Source organism: Perca flavescens, chromosome 2, assembly GCF_004354835.1.
Source record: "Perca flavescens isolate YP-PL-M2 chromosome 2, PFLA_1.0, whole genome shotgun sequence".
Taxonomy (NCBI): Eukaryota; Metazoa; Chordata; class Actinopteri; order Perciformes; family Percidae; genus Perca; species Perca flavescens.
The window spans coordinates 33016852-33038049 of NC_041332.1; the positions used below are offsets into that span (position 1 = coordinate 33016852).

The following is a 21198-nucleotide window of genomic DNA, read 5'->3' on the forward strand; positions in this document are numbered from 1 at the left end:
GCGTAAAAAACTTGATTGTGACAGCCTTAGTTTATTGTAATCTTTTTTTGTTTTACATTATATTCCATTGGTTGTCTGTACATGTCTCGCTTCTTTAAAAAGAAAAACATTCAGACTTTTGTGAATCTAGCTAAAACTCTACATTGCCCTTTTCAGTGTGAATCATATTTATCTATTTTTGTTTTGTTTTTAAAAAGGTGGTGCTAAATGAACAGCAGAGATAAGTTAGAGGGGGACTTTGTTTCTTTGCGTTTCTTCTTTAGATGCCACAGAAGAAGAATTTTGCCACATTTCATTATTACAGTTAAGACTTGTATTCAAACAGCTGCATTAGAATTACATCATTTCAATTACACTGCATCCATTCACATCACTCCATAATTGTAACTTCCCCACTGGAGATAAATAAGAATTAAAAAAAAAAAGTATATAAAGTATCTCAAACACGTCATCGGGTAATGACTAATGCTACGAAGGTGTCTATAAGTGGCGATAAGACAGAATATTGATTACCTCTCACATGGTGAGAAGTCGATGAGGGACACTCCTTGATGGCTGAACCTCTGAATCTGCTTGAACTTCTCGCCGCCCCACAATGCAATGCCACGTTGGTGGAAGGTGGCCAGGTAGGTGCCTTTTGGAGACCAGCGGACGTACGTCTCTGTCCAGCGCTGCATTAAGACACAGAAACGTTATTAGTCTGCACGCCAACCACTACTGTTGATTTACATTTAATACGAGCCGATTAACCCTGCACTTCAAAGTGTGATCAGCTACTTACTGCTCTCTCTTCAGCTGTGATTGGCTCCTTAGCGTCGTTTGCGAAAATGGCGGTCCTCTCTCCGGCTTCGTAGATCACACTGTACTGGTCACGACAGTCTGCGTCCTCAATCCAATGGCGCATATTACCCTGAACAGACAGACGTATTAATGATATTGATATTAAGTGGCCAATTTTAAAGGATTGCATACAAGTTAAACCTTTGAGAATAAAAAACCTTATATGTAATAAATTACTTATGATTAGAAAAAAAGATGAATACTCACAAAATCTTTGAATGGCTGCTTCTCTGGAGTTTCCCACTCATCACTGATGTTCATGTACCTGGGGAAATAAGCAAAAATAATTAATCTACTGGTTTTACATATATCTGCCGTCACATTTGCTGCATTCCTTATCAGACACTGAAGACTTACTTGTCAAAGTCAGTAAAGAGGTTGACCCTGAATGTATGCTGTTTGTCGAGTTTGTATCCATCTGCGTTCTTTACCGCCTCGAGGGCCTGGGTAGGACCACAATACTCCAAGAAGATGTATCTGTGTAAGATATGGATCTGTGTTACATCTTAAATACAACCTTTTTGCATTATAATGTCATAACATAGTAGACAGTGATACACATACCCTTTGGTCAAGCCATCAGCATCTGGATAGAACTCGTTGGTGATCTTGCCAAACTTGGAGAAAATCTTGTGTATGACATTCTTGAGTTTCTCCAAACGCTCTGGGCCGACCTGAGGGACGTTGTCAACCACCACCACCGAGTCTATACCGTCAGCCTCCTGGGGCTTCTCTCTCAGGATGTCTTCCAAGAACTCTGAAGAGAAGAGAGGGAGGGGTGGGAAGATCAGGGTGTGAAACAGTATCGTTAAGTAACTTATCTGATCGGTCTGCGTTAGCCTGGGCTTCCAAATACATTTGCGTGCCCCAATGTCTCTCAATTCAAACTGCAACGCGACCACTGGTTTCAATTTTTATTTTTGTAAAAGACAGGAAAAAAGGGAGGGTACATGCAACAAAGGTTCTCGGATGGAATTCAATTAGTGATGTTGCAGGTACATAGTATGAGCCTTTACCAATATACCACTCACTAGTCAAATTTCACATGCCCAGTTGGGAGGTAAAAAAGACACTGCACTATGGCAACAGTTATTTATAGCTTGAATTTTATAACTTTTCAGAAGTGCACACTCAATCAGTTGGCAGTTCATTAAGTACATCTATCTTAACCTAATACAATCTCATGTTTCAGAGGGGTGTTAATCCAACATTATGGTTATTTTGGAGGCTGTAATTTGTGGTGCTGTTGAATTGTATTTGTTTACACTAATAGGGGTTTCTAATGTTTAGACTAACTTCACTGATATACAGTACAGGCCAAAAGTTTGGACACACTTTCTCATTCAATGCGTTTCCTTTTTATTTTTATGACTATTTAGATTGTAGATTCTCACTGAAGGCATCAAAACTATGAATGAACACATATGGAATTATGTACTTAACAAAAAAGTGTGAAATAACTGAAAACATGTCTTATATTTTAGATTCTTTCAAGTAGCCACCCTTTGCTTTTTTATTAATAATGGAAACAAATTCCCCTAATTAACCCTGACAAAGCACACCTGTGAAATGAAAACCATTTCAGGTGACTACCTCATGAAGCTTATTGAGAGAACACCAAGGGATTGCAGCGCTATCAAAAAAGCAAAGGGTGGCTACTTTGAAGAATTTAAAATATAAGACATGTTTTCAGTTATTTCACACTTTTTTGTTAAGTACATAATTCCATATGTGTTCATTCATAGTTTTGATGCCTTCAGTGAGAATCTACAATGTAAATAGTCATGAAAATAAAGAAACACATTGAATGACAAGGTGTGTCCAAACTTTTGGCCTGTACTGTACAAAAGGGTGGACATAATTTATATAAAAAAAAAAAAAAAACTGCTCAATGCAATTTAACAGCATCACAAACCTCCAAAAATGACTACACAGTTGAACCATCACCAGTGTGAACGAAAACTGAACATTATACTTCATACAGGGAATGTGTTGCAGGGCTGTTGTATTACAACTTCATAGATTTTCAGCTAGGGTCCTAATTGACTGGCAGCGGAGTGTATGCGTGGTATTCATTTTGCTGATGTGTCATTTGTTCGCGTTTTATTTGCAGACCTGAGGGACATTATGGACCACACTCCGCTCCACCCTCTGCGTTAGGATTAACGTTAATGTTACACTGTTGTGAAAGAGAGCTTCTACTACCAGCTGCTTCATGCAAACCACCGACTGCAGGTTCGCAGCCACGGTCTTGGTCTCAATCACCTATTCCGACTGCTAACATTACGAGAAAATGCATCATTAGTGAGCTTTGTTTCAATTTTCCAAATGACAGCGACAAGGCCACAGTGAGGGGTTTGGGTGAGGCTACAACGGTAATGTTAGTGATATTAACGTTTAACTGCGTTGGTGTTTGAGAATACTTTTAGTCAAAACGGCGATGTATCCGTTTAATTCCTGATAATCCGACCTCGACGTTTAGCTAGACATTACGGGCGAGTCAAAATGACAAGCTAGCTAGCTTTGTAGCATATGTAGTACCGTTAATACGTCTGTGAGCTAACTGTTAGCAACAGGCCAGAAAGCCGGCATTTTTCCTGCTGCCGCTCACCCTCATCTTCGATGTCATCCTCGAAGTCCTCCGGGTCGCTGAAGGAAGGCTCCTCCTCGTCATACTCGGGGTCGTCCACCATATCCACCGTATCTTGCATTTATCAGGTACTACGAGACGGATTTCTCGCCACTACAGAGCAGAATCCCAAAAACTAAGAGGCTGACGGTCATCGACCGGTGCGGCACCATGTGCGATTATGTGAAAATGGACGATGTGACGGAAACGCAACACCGGAACTGGTTCGGAGGGAAGGAAACGCTGCGCTAAGAAGTTAGAGTTGTAAAACATAGGAACCGGTGCTATCTGGGGCCTGCACATGCAATGTAACCTGCACACAAGTTTATAGATCAGTCGACCGTGCAAGCGTCCTTGTTGTGACTCTCATATTTTACACTGAAAGAAATAAGAGGGACGCCACAAACCGGTACACCCGAAACAATTTCCCGCGAGATCGACGTTGAGCTAAACTATGAGGAATAACTTAGCTAATTTTGATTATTTTTGCTAACGTTAGCTGTTACCTTTCACTCAATACTACATAGCTTCTAGCTGTATTTCCAGATACGTGAGTCGGAGTTAACAATGTATGCTTCAATGTAACTATCCAGCTTTAAATTTATCAGTTTATCCTACATGCTCATAACACACACACACGTTAGTACCATGGACAGAGAGTGTGCTTCGCTGCTGCCCAGCGTGTGTGAGGTACTGGCGGACTCAGGGAGGTCTGTGCCCGATGACACCAGCCTGGAGAAACTGTTGGACTGGTTTACAGGGCTCACCGAGGCTGGTTAGTACTAAACTTGACGGGATAGTTTGGTTACCTGTCATCTGGTTTGGACTGATGCGGTTATCCTATACTAAGTAATAAACTAATTAATTTACATTAATACATAATCAAAACAAATAGATAGGAGGAATCTAGTCAGTATTGTATGGAGTCGATGAATAAAAACTGCTGAATAGAAGTTGTGCTGTATTAACAAAGAAAAAGAAACAAATGCCACAACATTAAGTATTTGTGTGTGTGTGTGTGTGGGGGTGTGTGTGTGTGTGTGTGTGTGTGTGTGGCATGGGGCACACCGGGCTGTGCTATTGTCCCATTGTAGTGGTCGATTCATTTCTGTAAGTCGACTAATTGATTAAACAACAACAAATTGTTTCACCTTTAAACTGAATTAGAATTTTGATACCCTTTTTGATTCCTCTTGATACAATACTTACATGGGGGATATTCTGAAATAAATGTATTTATAAAAGTGAAGCTGTCATGTGAAGTCTGGCAAAGGCAAAATGATGCATACCAAATGCAGTAAAGAGTGAGGGGAACAGGGGGATCTGCCTTGAGGGTTGTTCCAGCTGTGGATGGATAGATGGATATTCGATCTGTACCGCTGTCTCATGTCCACCTTTTTCTCCTGATGAAGGAGGATCTCTGCTGGAGGCTTGCCCATGTCTGCTCAAATTCATATCCACTGTGGTTTACAACGCAGCTTCAGACCCCGGTGTCCTCTCCTTCACTCTTAGACTCACCGGCTTAATGGCTGCCACTGAGGACGGCTTCAAAATGCTTCAGGTAGAGTTAGTGACACCTTGTGCTTTTACCAAATTGTTACAAACAATTTCTGACTTTGACGATTACCCCCCCCTTCCCCCTGCAGGAACGATCTGTTCTGAACCAGGTCTTCAACCTTCAGCACTGGCAAGAAGCAGGACTCTGGGACGATCCCTGTTTACGGATCGGCTGGATCCAGGGCTTAAGGAGCACGCTGCAACACCCAAAGGCTCTCAGGTTCTTTGTACAATCAGGTGAAACTTAACTTAGGAAATGAGACCACCATTCCTAATACGTTGTATATCATAGAAGACAATTTGATGAGATGGAGGGTATAGGAATAAAGACGTAAGAATTTGACCCCTTCATATCTGAAATCTGTTTTTCTCACTCTCCAGATTTCATTGATTCGCTGCTACAACTCCAGACAGACACGAGTCTATTTGTTGCCTCAGCTGCCAATCGGATGCTCGCCCACATCCTGCTCTTCTTTCAGAAAGTCTCGTCTGCAGGCTCTAACAGCGTCAATAAGAAAGAAGAAGATGATGAGAGGGGGATCCATCACTCCGCCACAGACTTAGAACCCCCAGCCGTCACCATGGAAACCAGCGCAGAGTATAGTGCTGTTGTTAAGGGGATCTCAGAGTACCTCAAGGAGTCTCTGATTCCCAAAGAAAACACAAAGCTCCATCAGAGTCTGCAGATACTCAAACTTCTGGCCCTGCTCCTGGCCCAGGCCGGGCCTCCTCTCCGGGACAAGCTGCTCCAGAGAGTCACAGACTCTCTGGAGCAGCTGGTGACAGCAGGCTGCAGTCAGCTCACGCTGCCTCTGATGGATGTCATTCTGGCTGCAAACAGGTACACTGGCTCTCTCATATGAACACAAACACAGTGTAACACGGGAACATTCAGTTTACAGACAGCAGTCAAAAGTAAATGCACCAATAAATACCATGACTTTTTTTAAAGATTATTTTTGGGGCTTTTCTGCCTTTTAATCAATAGGACAGCTAGGTGAGACAGGGGGAAAACATGCAGGAAGTCGTCTCAGGTCAGACTCAAACCCTGGACCTCAGCGTTGAGTCATAAACCTCTCAGTATATGTGCGCCTGCTCTACCCACTGAACCAACCCGGCCACAAATAATGCACAAGTTAATATTATCGTCGCAGATCAGACAGAAGGCATGTTCCTCGACGAAGGAGCTTGGAGTTAACAATGACTTTAACAATGCAATGGTGTTAATTTGAATTTATTTTTACAGTTTTTTACAAGGCTCCATCCTCTCGTATAAAATCTAAATGTGTCAGAAGGTTGTTAGTGCTCCTGTGAAAGCCCAGTATTAATGTTAAATGATTTTTTGCAGCATAAATCTACTGAGTCCTTTGACAGGTGACCCTTTTCTCTAACCTAACGTACCTTTTAAACTGTCTTTGTATCCTATGCAAATAGCAGATACTCGGCTAGTCTTTATATCTACATTGTATCCGCTTACGCTCAATTACATTGGCAGTTTCAGCAAGCCAGTTCACTTAAAGCTCCATATGTTACAAAGGCTTTACCTTGTGAATAATACTGTAATTCATATACTACATTTGCGCTCCTACTGCTTCTACAGTGGACAACTAGTAGTTTAAAAGAATTGTATGAAAAAAAAAAGTGGTTGTAGCTAAGTTATAACACACATTTTTGTGTATTCACAGTAAATACAGTATAAAGAAATGTTATGCTGCACCTGCTGCATAAAGATAATGTAAAAAGAAAAAGAGAAACAAATGACACACTGTATACCGTAGATATAAAACATACGTATAATGAGTGGTTTCAGTGTTAAAACAATGTTCATGTTTGTCTTCAGCAGCTGTGGCCCTGATGGACGTGTCCCAGACCAACGCGTCACCCGTCTTCTATCGTCCATGTTGAGCGTTAACAACGCCGCTGACCGCTGTCATGCTGCAGCTGCTTTGCTGCGCAGAGGTCACCAGTAAGCATCTGGTCACAGCACCACTTCACACACTCGTACAGAATGTGGCTTCACCATCACCAGTTCCAGCTCACTTTGTTTTCTGACATAGGTAGTTGAAGTCGTAGAAAACCAGGATGCATTTACCCATGGGTGCTGTTTTCTTCTTCTTCTTCTTCTTCTTCTTCTTCTTCTGTGCAGCGATACGGTCCACACAGCCCGGGCTGTGAGAATACTACTGCTCCCCCTCGACATTATAACTGGTCCGACTCTACTGGGCACAAACGCCAGTGGTAAAACACACAGATGTACACAGTTCACCAAAAAGAATGACCATATTTTTTTGCATCTTTATAACTAAATATGTTTTGTCCCTGCAGCAGACGAGCATCCGTTTTCAGTGGTAGAGCAGCTGAAGAGTAAAACCTCCTGCATCTCTATGATCTGTGTCTGTCTGACAAACACACCACAGATCACACTCACGGTGAGGCTGTAAAGACAACCGAACACAGAGGAGAGGAGACTGTATTCTTTATGTGAAGCAGACTAACATCTCTGCCTCTCTCTCTCTCTCTCTCTCTCTCTCTCTCTTTTCCCTCTCAGCCTCCTGGCGTCCTCCCCTGTCCTCCAGTTTTGATTGTCACTGCAGTTGTGTCATTGTTAAGGATCTGCAGTGGCACCTCTTCCTCCTCATCCACTGGTTCCAGCGAGGTTTGCAGGAACGTAATCGGCAGTGGCAAAGTCCAGAAATGTGCCCTAGAGGCTCTGACGGCTCTCAACAGCAGCCCAGGTGACACTGTGTTTATGTGGGATGATCCAAATAGAAATATTGTTCTCTTTCCTTTCCTAACCACTTTTATGGAAACTTTATTGGAAAGAGATTAAAATCTGCTTTTTTTTTTAAAATTAATCTAACTCCTCAAGTAAATACTGGAAACATACAGCAGAACAGTACAGAATATCATAAGTTATTTTCTCGGTACTGAGTAGTATAAGTATAAAAGTAAATCGAACTATAAAAAAATGTGTAAACTGGTCTAAATAATTTGCAGGATTTTCCAACAAAATAGAAGAAAGTTAGATAAAATATCCTATACTGACACAAAACAAATGCTACAGTATATGGACATTATAATGTGTGTTTTCACACACACAAGAGAAGGATTTTTAGGATGTAACATTTAGCCAGTATCCTCCATTTTGTGTGTTTCAGGAGCGAAGGAGAAGATCAGTGAAGTGTTCACAATTCTGATACAATATCTGGACAGTCCTGATTCTGACCCCACTGTAAGTTGTGTGTGTTTCCTGTCTATACATGCTTGCTTACAACTTCTTTTATTTTATTTTGTGCCTACTACTACCATTATTACTACTACTACTACTACTACTATTGGGGATCAGTGATGAAGAAGAAGTCACCAGCACTGATTGTTTAAGGAGATTTAAAGCCCATGTTGCAAGTTTAATTTTCCAACAAATTTGTGGTAATTGCTTGTTGGTAATAAACATTTAAACTGTTATGTATGTATTTGATGTTGTTAGGTATCACAAAACAGAATATAACACGAAAAAGTAGGTACTATTTTACAGCGGTTTGTCTTTCCCCCACAATGCATTGCATGACGTCACGTTGGGGAGACGACATGATCACCGTCACTAGATATAAATAAAACATTGACTTTCACTTGGTGCTGTTCACTGACAGTAAAAACACCTCTTCCTCATCCCAGTCAGTCAACATAGTTCTAGTACCAGGCTGATACACGTCTCCCCAACGTGACGTCATCACCGAATTGCGGAAAAAAACCCACTAATACCAAAAACCTGACAAAAACTGGCCTTTAACACTATTTGGAGACATTTTTAACAATGATATACATATATTAAGTGCTTTGTGTACCTATTAATCAACAGTGGTGGTTAACCTGCAACATGGGCTTTAAAGAATAAAGTCAAACTATTTTGGCAGAAAAAGTCATTAAATCTTGCAAGAATAAGTCTTAATATTTCAGTTAAATAACTTTTTTTGGTTGTAGTTTTAAAGAACTTTTCAAAACTTCTACTCTACACAATGTAATTACATCTTTCTTTTCCATACTGATGCACACATTCTGTCATGTATAGAGGCTACGTGTACTGTATATGTTTGAGCGTGAAACAGTAGCATGACATAATAATCTTAACTAAAGGTCCACTCCACAGTAGCTTTTTCTGAAACGTTCTGCCACATTATCAGTTTGCTTAGCTGTCACTGAGTTGGTGGAGTTGTTTATAATGTAGAAGCTGAAATGGTTAGTTGAGTAGTCTCCCTTTGCCCGACCTTCCTCCACAGCGCTGCGGAGGAGGGTCTGGCTAGTCCACACAGCATTCCGGGATGGGAGAAAACTGTGCTCTGGTTTATTGGCAGTTCTTTAAACCAATCACAATCGTCTTGGGCGGTGCTAAGCTCCGCATGGAGCCATGGTGCTGCTGCAAAATAACATCGGGAAGGAACTTGTTTTGGTGGAATATGTGTACGTTCAAAAGTTGTTTTAGTCGTGCAACAGAAAACTCAGATTGGATAGTCAATACACTCCAAACCAAATATTCACTGATTCCAGCATCTCAAATGAATCAAGTGGCTGCTTTTCTCTGTTTCTTATGTTACCTCACAGATTATAGCACTCTCCAGGAATGGGAAGTAGCTAATGTCTCCGTAAAAGACAGGTAGACAGGCTGTTTGTCTGGTCACATGAGAGTCTCTAGCCACTGACGGCTCCATATTTGAATTCATTAAGTCACAATGAGAGGGTTTAAGGGTTACAAACTTTAGCTACAAATTATCTGTAAATCATTGTTGTTTACCATCATTGAAATGACTGAGTCTGTGTTTCTTACTGTAGGTACTCCACAAGTCCTACCAGGCCTTAGTAAAGTGGATCAGAGTGTGCACTGACCTCTCCTTAATAACAGACCAGCTCAGACAAGGTAAAGTTCAGCAGCAGCCTCCTCACTCAAGCTCATAAATACTAGGCTATAGTATTTCTACCGGCTGTATTAAGTAATGCGTCACTGAAATGATATGCATATGTGTATACATGAATTAGATCTGGTGGAGGTAGTGAAGAAGCGTGCGTGTGACATGCGTTGGGAGGTGAGAGACTCGACGGTGGAGTTTCTGGGACACCTGGCCGGTGTGCATGTCTCCGTGTCATCAGGCGAGGAGGTGTGTGATGCGTCCGAGGCTCTGCTGGGCGGCTGCTGTACTACTCCTCTCCTGAGGGAGGCCCTCCAGGATACAGAGAGTTATGTGAGAGCCAGCGCCATCTCTGCACTGGCGAAGACCCTGACGCACAGCTGGCGACAGGGGGCAGCACTCACTCAGGACCAGGTAGGCACAAACTGTTGTACATTTGACTCTGGCACAAAACTACAGGGAAGCACTTGCTGTGGTGTGGGACACAATATCAAATTATAGTTTTTCTTCTATCCCTTCAAACATTTTAGATTATTAACATAAGCTGCTACTTTCTTAGGACCGAGTAAAAGATCAGCATTTTTCTTTTTGTAAAGCACTTTGAGCTGCGTTTTATGTTATGAAAGGTGCTATACAACATCATCATCATCATCATCATCATCATCATCATCATCATCAACTTTTATTCCAGACTCAAGGTCCATTCAAAAGACACAGACATGACATACAACATACCTTAAAAAGAAATAGAAACATATACAAAGAAATAAAAACCAGAAGAAACAACAATACTACATTTCTATAAAAGACACTTATACCAGTGTTTCCACAGTGATGATTGGTATCGTATGGCACTAAACCTAGGATTTACTAATAGCATAACAATGCTATTTTGGGAGACGTTCAGGCGACAAATGAATTTGTAGATGAGACTCCTCAACAATGCCTGGAAGGTGCTGACCCCTGCTTTACAGAACAGGTCACTTGCACTTGAGCACCTGGGTTTGTTGAGCAGTATCCTCATACAGTCATTATACATTTATATATAAATAAAGTTTATTATTTTTATTATTCACCAATGTACATGCTGATTATTAAGCAATCTGTTGGTGTCGGAGCATTTTCTTACCTTGTCCGATCAGAGAGGCAAACACTGTTGAGATTTTTAAATCAAGACTTTTTTTCTTCGCTCTTATGATTAGTTGTATAATTCCTACCTTGTTCTGGTTTTTGTTCCTTTTTTTTTTTTGGTAACACTTTAGTTGAAGGTATCTACATAAGAGTGACATGACAACACATGACACTGTCATGACACATGAACTCTAACCCTAACCCTAACTTGTCATGACAAAAACCAAAATGACACTTACTAAAAGAAGTGTTAGGTCATAAACGTTTATGACGTGTTTACGACAGTGTCATGTCACTCTTATGTAGATACCTTCAAGTAAAGTGTTACCCTTTTTTTAACTGTAAATAAGCAATAGAAACATATAATTGTAATAGTTGTTTATACATATATCAGAGTTTGTCTATATTTTACATTATTATCTTCTCCTTCTATAATAGTCTCCTTTCATATTTTGTAAAGGGTATTTATTCTCAAAATAAACCTACTTAACTTAACATACTTACTTAACTGTGTAGGTGTACTGGGCCTCTAAAGATAAGGACAAAAATAAAACCCGGAGGTACAATGATTTCAGCTATATCGATGATTTTCTCTCCTATGCAGACTGAAATAGTGAGCCGGCTGCTTGAAATCCTCTCCCAGGACACTGAGGGATTCCCCAGGAGGGCTGTCGTACAATACTTCATCTCCTGGTTCTTTTCACGCTCCTCGCACTCGCCTCCATCCTCCTCCGCTTCTCTCCTGATGCAGTGTGTGCGCACCGTCCTCTCCCAGGGCAGCGCCGATTTGGACTGGGAGGTCAAAGTTCACACGCTGGAGCTGGCTGAGCTGCTGCTGGACCAAGCCTTTTCAGCTCACCGCGGATACAGAAATGGGTCCGATGCACATCGTGCCCTACAGCGCCCCTATGGTGTAGTTTCTGATCAGGCCTACACGCTTCACACGCACACAGAGGGCGTGCAGCCCGATCTGGCCTATGTGGTCGAGCAGGGCGTCATCTCGGCGTTGTTGAGCGGTCTGGTTGACTGCGATAGACCTGTGGCTCTGAAGGCCTGTCGACTGCTGATAACACTCCGAGAGACAATCTGCCCTCTGTCGCTAGGGGCGCTGGATGCAACTGCTGCCACGGCGACAGTACCTTGCGAACTGCCTGGCAGGGGCTGGGGCCAGGAGATCACAAAGATACTGGAGATGGAGAAGAGCGATCGGGCCAGAGAGGCGGACGTCTCGGCCCAGAGGAGTTCCAGCGCAGCAGACGGGGGAGGAGACGGCGTGAGCGTGAGTGTGTGCGAGGTGTTGAGGTCTCTGGGTTTAGACCAGCGGCTGGACGTCCTGACTCAAAGCAGCGACCACATCCACAACTCTCCCCTCTCTCTGCTGCAGGACATACTGACTGCGAGCGGGGCTCACGCTCATCCAGACACGAAGCCGGGGCAAGAGGTCATAGTGGACTGCTACTGACACACACACACACACACACACACACACACACACACACACACACACACACACACACACACACACACACACACACACACACATAGGGTTGGGCATCGTTTTGGATTTTAACAATTCTGATTCCGATTCTTCCTTTCAATTCCGGCTCTTATCGATTCTTGATCTCGATTCTTTGAGGGGTGGAGTTTAAACGGGTTACATACCTATTTTCACAAATAAGAGGACAGTTTTATTTCGATTCCATGGTGATTTACAGTTTTACCGGGCTTTTTTTCAACGTAAAATAAAGCCACGCTAGAGCGCTGCTTACTGGGCTCCAAGGCTGCAACACAACAAGCGCCTGGCCGCTTGGGAAACCAAACCAAATCCTCTAAACGATTCCAATAAAGAAACGATTCTACTGGAATCGTAATTTTTGAAACGATTCCAAGTAGGAATCTGTTCTCAATGCCCAATCCTACACACACACACACACACACACACACACACACACACACACACACACACACACACACACACACACACACACACTGCACTGCCTTATGTTAGTTTGTTATGAGTGATGAACTCTTAACTCAGGATACACCTGCCTTCATGAAGTTGTGATGTATTTGTTACTTCAGTAAAAGAGGGATAGCCCTGATTTGACTGATGTATCCGTGTGTACTGTTTCTGGTAACAATTTTGAGAATTGCATAACTATTAAATATTACAATTTTATTAAATACCAAACCGGAAGTTGATCTTTGTTTGCTTTCTCATGATGTAATGTCTCTATTGATTTTTAAGATACATTGACACAATGCAGTTGCACTCGTCGTAACGTCCAGCAGAGGTCCATTAGTAGTGCAACAAAAAAGCTATTTAACGTTCTGCTGGATTGCCCATCAAGGGACTGGTGGTGGAAATTAGCTTTAGCTACAGTACATCGGCCACTGCTTCTGCAACAGTACTTGTCCCTTCCAAACAAACTAATAACATTTGGCACAGATGCTCCTGTACCTCCTCCCAGATGAGCAGGAGGGAAAATAGACTGTGGGAAGGGGGGGTGGGGGCTTTGCGAACGCAGCATTGATGGTACATTTCCAGCAAGTAAAGGAGAGGCGCACCAATGAAAAGCAACCACATCCCCTACTGCTTCCTCTAAATCTGTGCTGTTGTGTTGACTGTGCTGATCATTTTTTATTATTCACCTGTCCTAGAATTAGACTTTCCAATTATCCATACAATCCATTACTCTAAAGAAGAAGTTTTTATGCAAGTAAAATGCAGTTCATTCCAGTCATCATAATTGCTGTAGCCGGTGAGAAAGGTAGGTGGTTTATGATAACAGACTTGGGGACACCTTTTTACCGAGTGGTCCCCGTTTCTTTTATCATGTCAGCTGATAATTTAAATGATTTGGGAATTGGCTGGAACCTTTGCAAAGACTTAATCATAAGGTCATCACATTCTATTTGAGGTTATTTTCAGTCCTTCCTTCTCGTGTCTTCCATCCACTGTCGCTGATTTCCCACGTGGAAATGCTTGGTTAAAGCTCCAGGGTTTAAAGTGTGTAGAAATCCGAGATGGAGATGGAGAGGGCGGTCGCCACCTCCACGTGTTCACACACTCTTCAACGCAGTCACATGGAGGAACAGAGGGACACATGCAGAAAAAAAACTCATTAACTAATGAGCAGGATGTTAGAGAGACACACACACACACACACACACACACACACACACACAGATTATCTCATCATGTAATAGAGTGGCATCGCCCCATTCTCTCTCTTCATTCGTGAAGTGAAACTATTTTTGGGGTTGACTTGACTCTCCCTTTACAGGATGGAGGCGGTGGCTCTTTTCTCTTTCGCAGCATCAGAAGCAGACGAGATCAGTTTTCAGAAAGGGGACATTATCAAGGTAAGTGTGTGTGTGTGTGTGTGTGTGTGTGTGTGTGTGTGTGTGTAATTGTTTAGGTTGATGCATTTTAGAGGTTTTAAAAGTTAACAAAAAGATTGCATGTTTACATAGTAAGAATAACTGTGCATGTGTGTTTTAGGTGACAGAAATGGAGGATGATTCTTGCTGGGTCACAGCAGAGATCCAGGGGAAGCGTGGCTATGTGCCAGAGAACTACATTTCCCTCCTTCCATATCCGTAAAAAATAATATGTGGTCCACATGTTTTAACAACAAATCAATTTTAGGACAGAAAACTGCCATTGTTTTCCTGCAAACACAATATTATAGATGTGGATTGGCATCAGTGGTTCCCAAACGTGTTGTCTACTTGTGACCCTTTCATGGCAGGTTATGATCAGTTTAACTAATGTTTAACTAAAACAATTCATTTGTAGGAATTAACAATTCCTGAAGAGGTGAACGTATTCTGTATTCTGTAAGACAAAATGCAAAAATGAGAGAGAGGTGAAAAAACAAACCGTATCTTGTGACCCCCTCAGAGTTATTCTGGGACCATTTTTGGGAACCACTGAACATGCTGTAAATAAGATGATTTTTCATTCAAAATGTACTCATGCTCATGCCCGTCTGAAGAGTAACATGAGTGAACCGTAATTCTAAATATAAAAATATATCAGCTCAAGAAAAGAATATAATTTACATGCGTGTGTGTGTGTGTCTGTTTGTAGGTGGTTTGCAGGACGGGTGTCAAGACTTGATGCTGAAAAGCGCCTGTGCTGGCAGGAGACTGGAGTGTTCCTGGTGAGGGAGAGTGAATCAGCTCCCGGAGAGTTTTCGGTCTCTGTTAGGTCAGTGAGCGCGCCACACACAGACACACAAGAGCCAAATCTCATGCTGCAGACTGACGTAACCTTCCTCTGTAGTCTGTTTGCACATTGGGATGTTAATAAGTTCCAAAATGTTTGTGTGCTGTGTTGCAGCGGTTGTATTTGCATGTGTTAAATCTGCTGTACTGCCGTAATTTCCCATCAAACCTCCCTAGTGTCTTTAGTCTTTTTACCAGAGAGGTGAGCATCTGCCCTTGGGTCTGACCTCAAAAGAAATGGCTGGTTGACAGAATACACTTTACGATCAGAAGGGTTGCATGAAACAGGCAGGCAGCAGCATCTCCTTGTTGTATTATTTGTGCAGATGGATGCTTGTTTTCTTCCCATTGAGCACATTAGCAAGTTACAGTCACAGCATCCAGGTCTCTTTGAGTGTGTGTCAGGGCTGGTGAAGGGGAGAGTCAGACTATTTTAATATTTCTGTATGAGAACCCGCACTAAAAATAGCTGCACAGACTGTGTGTGTGTGTGTGTGTGTGTGTGTGTGTGTGTGTGTGTGTGTGTGTGTGTGTGTGCGTGTGTCAGGAGATGTAAATTGGGTCACCAAAGTGACGTGGGACACATTTAATCATTGAGGGTAAATTAAATGTGTTCAATATTCTGGGGCATTGCATAACGCCGCTCAAGTCTTTAATTAAACACAGGTACATTATGCAATTGACATATGCCACAGACATGCATGTACACACTGAGCACATATATTAATGCTCTAAAGCACAACATCTGTCTGCCTGCCTGCAAGGGCTGAGAGATAAGAGGTTTGCTTTATTTATGCACACATACTCAAACATTACCATAGAGGGTAATCCTTAGAGTGATCAGCAGAGAGCGATAATGTTCAAGAACAGTCCATTCAATCAACATTCTTTGCGTCAGCCTCAAATGGGGCACCGTATTACTGACTACACGCGTATCTTTACAAAGAATAAAATAAGGCAGGATTGAAATAAGAGAGAATAAATATTCAACCATAAAAAAGTGCAGAATCTAAGCAATGAACCTTTTAAAATATAAGCTAAAAGACTAGTAAAGGTGCAGGGTGACAGACATGTGTGTTGGGGTGTTGAATGACGTGTGGTTGGAGTAGGAACCACACATGCCATTCACAAAAGTCACAAGTGGTGTTTTTATAGTTATTATAGTAAACTGCAGAGACTCTTTAAAGGTCCCATGACATGGTGCTCTTTGGATGCTTTTATATAGGCCTTAGTGGTCCCATAATACTGTATCGGAAGTCTCTTTTATATAGACCTTAGTGGTCCCCTAATACTGTATCTGAAGTCTCTTTTATATAGACCTTAGTGGTCCCCTAATACTGTATCGGAAGTCTCTTTTATATAGACCTTAGTGGTCCCCTAATACTGTATCTGAAGTCACTTTTATATAGACCTTAGTGGTCCCCTAATACTGTATCTAAAGTCTCTTTTATATAGACCTTAGTGGTCCCCTAATACTGTATCTGAAGTCTCTTTTATATAGACCTTAGTGGTCCCCTAATATTGTATCTGAGGGGGAAGGTGGAGGGATGGGGGTGTGGCCTTGACCAACTGCCACTTTGCTCGTTTGAAAGCCATGATGTCTCTCTCTCATGGCCGGGCCAAATTCTCTGGGTGGGCAAAGCAGAGAAAGGGGAGGTAACCTTGCTCCTTATGACCTCATAAGGAGAAGATTCCAGATCGGCCCATCTGAGCTTTCATTTTCTCAAAGGCAGAGCAGGATACCCAGGGCTCGGTTTACACCTATCACGATTTCTAGCCACTGGGGGACCATAGGCAGGCTGGGGGAACGCATATTAATGTTAAAATACCTCATAAAGTGAAATTGTCATGCCATGGGACCTTTAAATGACCTGCTTCATGTAGTTCTACTCAAACATAGGGTCAGTTTCAGCAAATATGACACAAAGTTAATTACCGTATATAAGTCTTACCTACTGCATCTTTAACTACAGCAAGGTGTGTGTGTGTGTGTGTGTGTGTGTGTGTGTGTGGACATTTGCCAAGGACTATAGTCTCATTTCCCACAATGACGGAGTTGTGGAAATCACCTCTGCATGAACTCCTAAACAAAGAAACAGGTAGAGGAATGAGGAATAACCCTTTCATCTTCATACTGCTGTTGGAGCATAAAGGAGCATGCATACCTGCCTTTATCCCCTTTACCGTTCTCACCTCTCTCATTTTGCAGCTACGGAGAGAGGGTGGAACATTTCCGGGTGCTGGAGGGGGGCGGTCAGTACTGCATCTGGGACGAGTCGTTTTGCTCCCTCAACCGTTTGGTGGATTACTACAGAACTCACAGCATCGGCGTGGAAAAAGTGGTCTACCTCAGAGACCCTCCTGCATCCCCTGGCCTGCTGTCCCAGCCTGGGCGTAACCCGTACCCCAACCCTTATAAAAGCAGCTCTCAGGAGTCCCTCCCCTCAGCCCTCCTCCACTCCCACCCCTCTCACCCAGAAAGAGAGCCCTCCCAGCGTCTGCATGAACCAGTTGTGGGGGTATGACGAATCACGAAGCATCGTTACTCTTAAAAAAACAGCTTATGTTGAACACACGCCGGTTTGGCTGATGTCTTTGCTCTGTCTTTGTGTAGAAACCCCGTCTGGCTCACGCCCTCTGTGATTACACCCCCCCTCAGACCGCCCACCTCCACTTCCTGCGTGGTGACATCATCGACCTGCTGGACTGCTCGAGCTCACGGACCTGGAGAGGGCGCTGTCGAGGCCGAGTGGGAATCTTTCCACCAGAATTTGTCCAGCCGCTGTATCACTGACACTTATCGGTCACGCTGTAGGGACTTACCTTTCTTATACAATGATCCAACTAGTGATGAAACAATTAGTCCAATAATCGATTAATCCACCGATTCAATTTTCATTATTGACTGAAAGGCCCGAAAATGTATTTTCTCAATCAGCATCGGACTCTTCTTTACTGATTTGAAGTGGCCGGGAATTCAGTTGGAGAAAAAAAGTGAGGTCACATCGTTGCACCAATCAGGATTTAGCAACCTTAGTTATGAATAATTGATTTTTATAAAGAAATTCTTAAAGAAGAACTGCAGCGATTTTACACATCCAAACAGCTACAGTTTACAGATCTTGCGAAGTACTACTGCAGATGTGAAAAATGTTGCATAAAGCTGTTTGTGGCTCCAGAGGGAGCTGCGCTAAATGTGATACATTGCCTCAAGTGATGTCACTTGAGGCAGCGTTGGTTTGGGCTGAAGACTACGGGTTTGAAAATGAAAAGAATTTGGGGGGTGTAGTTAGACAGAAGCTTACCAGACCTCTGTAACTCGCTCCTCATCGCCAATTGACGCTACACTAGCCGCTACTAGCTTTATACACCCAAATCTTATACTAAACTGTCAGCGGTTAAATTGCATTGTGGGTAATCTAGGTGCCAGGTTTTGAGCAAGGAAGAAGGATATCTGATAGTTTTTTAAAATGCCCCGTGATGAATTGGTGCAGATTTGTAACCAGGTTTTCAGGGGCTTTAGTCGTTCAAGTATCAGAAAAATCAGCAAAAATGCCAAATAATTGTTGTTTGCGGCCTCCAAAAATATGATTTGTTGTTTTTCTCTTTTATTATTATTATAATTAAAGGTGGAGTCTGCGATTGTGGATTGCTGATATTTGAACTCAACAACCAAACAAAATACACCCGTACCGTCAGTGCTCCTTCTGAATGTTAGAATGTGGCAGATTTACCGTTCCTTCCGCTGCCTTTCTCTTACATGGCCAGTCCCCTGCCCTGTGTCCAGAATAGTCTCATTTACAGAGCCAAGGCTGTGTATTAACTACGGGGCTTTTGTTCAGCACACACACATTAACAGACAGCTAGCGGAACGTGAGGAGATATTTGCTGAATTTGACAAAAAGTGTGTTCAATTAGAATCACAGACTCCACCTTTTACTGAATACATTTGGATTTTGGACTGTTGGTAATCCACAACGGGTAATTTAGTCATCTTCTGTGGGTTCCATATTTTTCTGACATCTCACAGACTTATGAGTTATTCAAAAATGAATAGATAGATGAATCGATAATGAAGATAATTGTTGCGGCCCTAGAGTGCAACTTTCACAGCCCTAATGTCCTCCTTTCACCAACGGCTTATATTAAAATTACTAATTAAAAGTGGAATTTACCTTTATGTTAGCTTTGTTTCACCATCTTGTCTGTGGCCCTAACCTCCTCCTTAGTGAATGTGAGTAAACTGTGCAGAAGACAAATAGAGTGGTATTATCTGGTTATAAATAATTATAACCTGCAATCATTTGTGGACAAACACGTGTAGCTGTGATGCACATAACTTTAATTTATTTGAGATAACACGAGAAAAAAACATTCAGTACACCCAATCACTTAATCAATTTCACCACCAAAATCTAAATCAAAAAGATCAAATGCACAACAACACCGATATTATAACAGAGATTCTCAACCTTGTTATTAATCAGAAAGGGGTCATAGCCAATTTTCAGTACTGATACATTGAATTATCATTACATTATAGAGTGTGGTCTAGACCTACTCTATCTGTAAAGTGTCTCGAGATAACTTGTTATGATTTGATACTATAAATAAAATTGAATTGAATTGAATTGTGTCTGATCTATTTGTGATGATAAAAAAATAAACGTAAAAGGATGTCATTATTTCCATGTAATTTTGATGCTCCAACTGCACTTTAAATACAAAAAACAAACGTGTGTGTATATTTAAATTTACATGACAACTTAAAAACTAATAGCTGGAGAATTTGGGGACCAGAAAAGGCTGAGACATTCAGATTCATAATCATAAACAAGCTAAATAGCATGAAAGAACTTTAGAACATTACAACATAACTATATAATTACCATTAAGCATACAGACTCAAAAGGAACAATGGGAGTAACCTAAATCTTATTATATATTTGTATGCTTAGCATTTCAGATGATGTGTAATGCGTCATGTTTTATCTAACATTCATGTTAGCTTGTTACAAGCCACAAGCTTCATTGTAAATACCCTTCGAAAACTTTAAAACTAGGTTACATCAAATAGGAGGGAACGGTTGTATGAACTAATTAATAACCTCTAGTGGAGCAGTGGTAAAAAGATAACATCATAACAACTGTAGAACTACTGTATGTCTAATAAAGTGATTTTTAAAAAAAGACAACACTGAACTTAGTCTGCGCTGCTCAGGATTTTGAGACGGAGCTTTCTTCTTTTTGGCCTTTTTTTTTGTGACCCTTTGCATTTCCTTCAATGAAAAAACTCCATGTCCATGCATTGTGTCGCCCATAGTTATCTATGATTATGTGTAATTTGATATATATAGGGATCCAAATCAGGGACGTCACACTTTTCCCGGTGAGAGGGTTCAACACCCACACTTTTTCTGCAGTTTTTCCGCAGTTTTGCACAAACGCCTCGCGTCGAACTGCCGCCGTAGCTACGTCGTAGGCTGTGTGTAGCGATAGCAACGCTCTGTTTTTCATGGCAACGGTCTTAATCATCCCGCTGCTCCGCGATCGCTGTCTGCACCCTGTCATCTCATATACCCCAATGCATACACCGTTGGAAAGCTCTCTCCTCTACAATGCTGTTGGATCCAAATATGGCAATTTCCTTTTCATTAGCAATCAATCGTGAAAGTAGAAGGGGGATTTGATTCTAAAAGCGCAATCTCATTGGCTGATGCCAATTTCTGACAACGTGATTCGCTTAGAATGGTCACGTGACGTGCTCTGACATTTCTGCGGTAGTTCAGAATGTCAAAAGAAGTGCGTCGAAAATGGTCGAAAATCACCTCAGAGAAGACGAAAACAGTTGTTATTAGTAAGAAGACCCAGGGGATTACACACTGAGACAGCAGATGATGAAATGCC

General features: G+C 41.9%; 3 protein-coding genes across 4 annotated transcripts in view; 2 read left to right on the forward strand and 1 right to left on the reverse strand.

Annotated features, from left to right (window-relative positions):
• The window catches only part of eif3ba (eukaryotic translation initiation factor 3, subunit Ba), a 9975-nt gene extending 6424 nt beyond the window's left edge, over window positions 1-3551 (reverse strand). The window contains exons 1-6 of the mRNA XM_028594827.1: window positions 3452-3551; window positions 1405-1597; window positions 1198-1317; window positions 1048-1105; window positions 782-910; window positions 514-671 (exon numbers count right to left, since the gene is read on the reverse strand). Coding sequence (XP_028450628.1) covers window positions 514-671; window positions 782-910; window positions 1048-1105; window positions 1198-1317; window positions 1405-1597; window positions 3452-3551 — 758 coding nt within the window. The remainder of the gene's footprint in view (window positions 1-513; window positions 672-781; window positions 911-1047; window positions 1106-1197; window positions 1318-1404; window positions 1598-3451) is intronic.
• On the forward strand, window positions 2976-18130 carry LOC114566406 (GRB2-related adapter protein). Its single transcript, XM_028594838.1, has 6 exons — window positions 2976-3215; window positions 14346-14424; window positions 14564-14661; window positions 15155-15274; window positions 17501-17654; window positions 17906-18130. The coding sequence occupies exons 2-6, from the start codon at window positions 14347-14349 to the stop codon at window positions 18083-18085; spliced, it is 630 nt and encodes a 209-aa protein (XP_028450639.1). The 5' UTR covers window positions 2976-3215; window position 14346; the 3' UTR covers window positions 18086-18130.
• Window positions 3202-12579, forward strand: brat1 (BRCA1-associated ATM activator 1). 2 transcript variants are annotated; one of them, XM_028594805.1, is made up of 12 exons: window positions 3202-4244; window positions 4882-5030; window positions 5116-5263; window positions 5408-5867; window positions 6867-6992; window positions 7173-7264; window positions 7352-7455; window positions 7575-7761; window positions 8185-8258; window positions 9854-9938; window positions 10058-10341; window positions 11663-12579. In XM_028594805.1, the coding sequence occupies exons 1-12, from the start codon at window positions 4088-4090 to the stop codon at window positions 12518-12520; spliced, it is 2724 nt and encodes a 907-aa protein (XP_028450606.1). In that variant the 5' UTR covers window positions 3202-4087; the 3' UTR covers window positions 12521-12579. The 2 variants fall into 2 exon arrangements, with proteins under 2 accessions (XP_028450606.1, XP_028450615.1); XM_028594814.1 differs by having other exon boundaries at window positions 6870-6992.
• Window positions 18131-21198: the final 3068 nt, after the last annotated feature.

Bases quoted from the DNA above. Each gene is read 5' to 3' on its own strand.
- LOC114566406 (XM_028594838.1), top strand. From the start codon at position 14,347: ATGGAGGCGGTGGCTCTTTTCTCTTTCGCAGCATCAGAAGCAGACGAG. The intron at 14,662-15,154 runs GTAAAAAATAAT...GTCTGTTTGTAG, and splicing joins ATTTCCCTCCTTCCATATCC to GTGGTTTGCAGGACGGGTGT. The intron at 15,275-17,500 runs GTCAGTGAGCGC...CTCATTTTGCAG, and splicing joins GAGTTTTCGGTCTCTGTTAG to CTACGGAGAGAGGGTGGAAC.
- brat1 (XM_028594805.1), top strand. From the start codon at position 4,088: ATGCTCATAACACACACACACGTTAGTACCATGGACAGAGAGTGTGCT. The intron at 5,264-5,407 runs GTGAAACTTAAC...CTCACTCTCCAG, and splicing joins CAGGTTCTTTGTACAATCAG to ATTTCATTGATTCGCTGCTA. The intron at 10,342-11,662 runs GTAGGCACAAAC...TCTCCTATGCAG, and splicing joins CAGCACTCACTCAGGACCAG to ACTGAAATAGTGAGCCGGCT.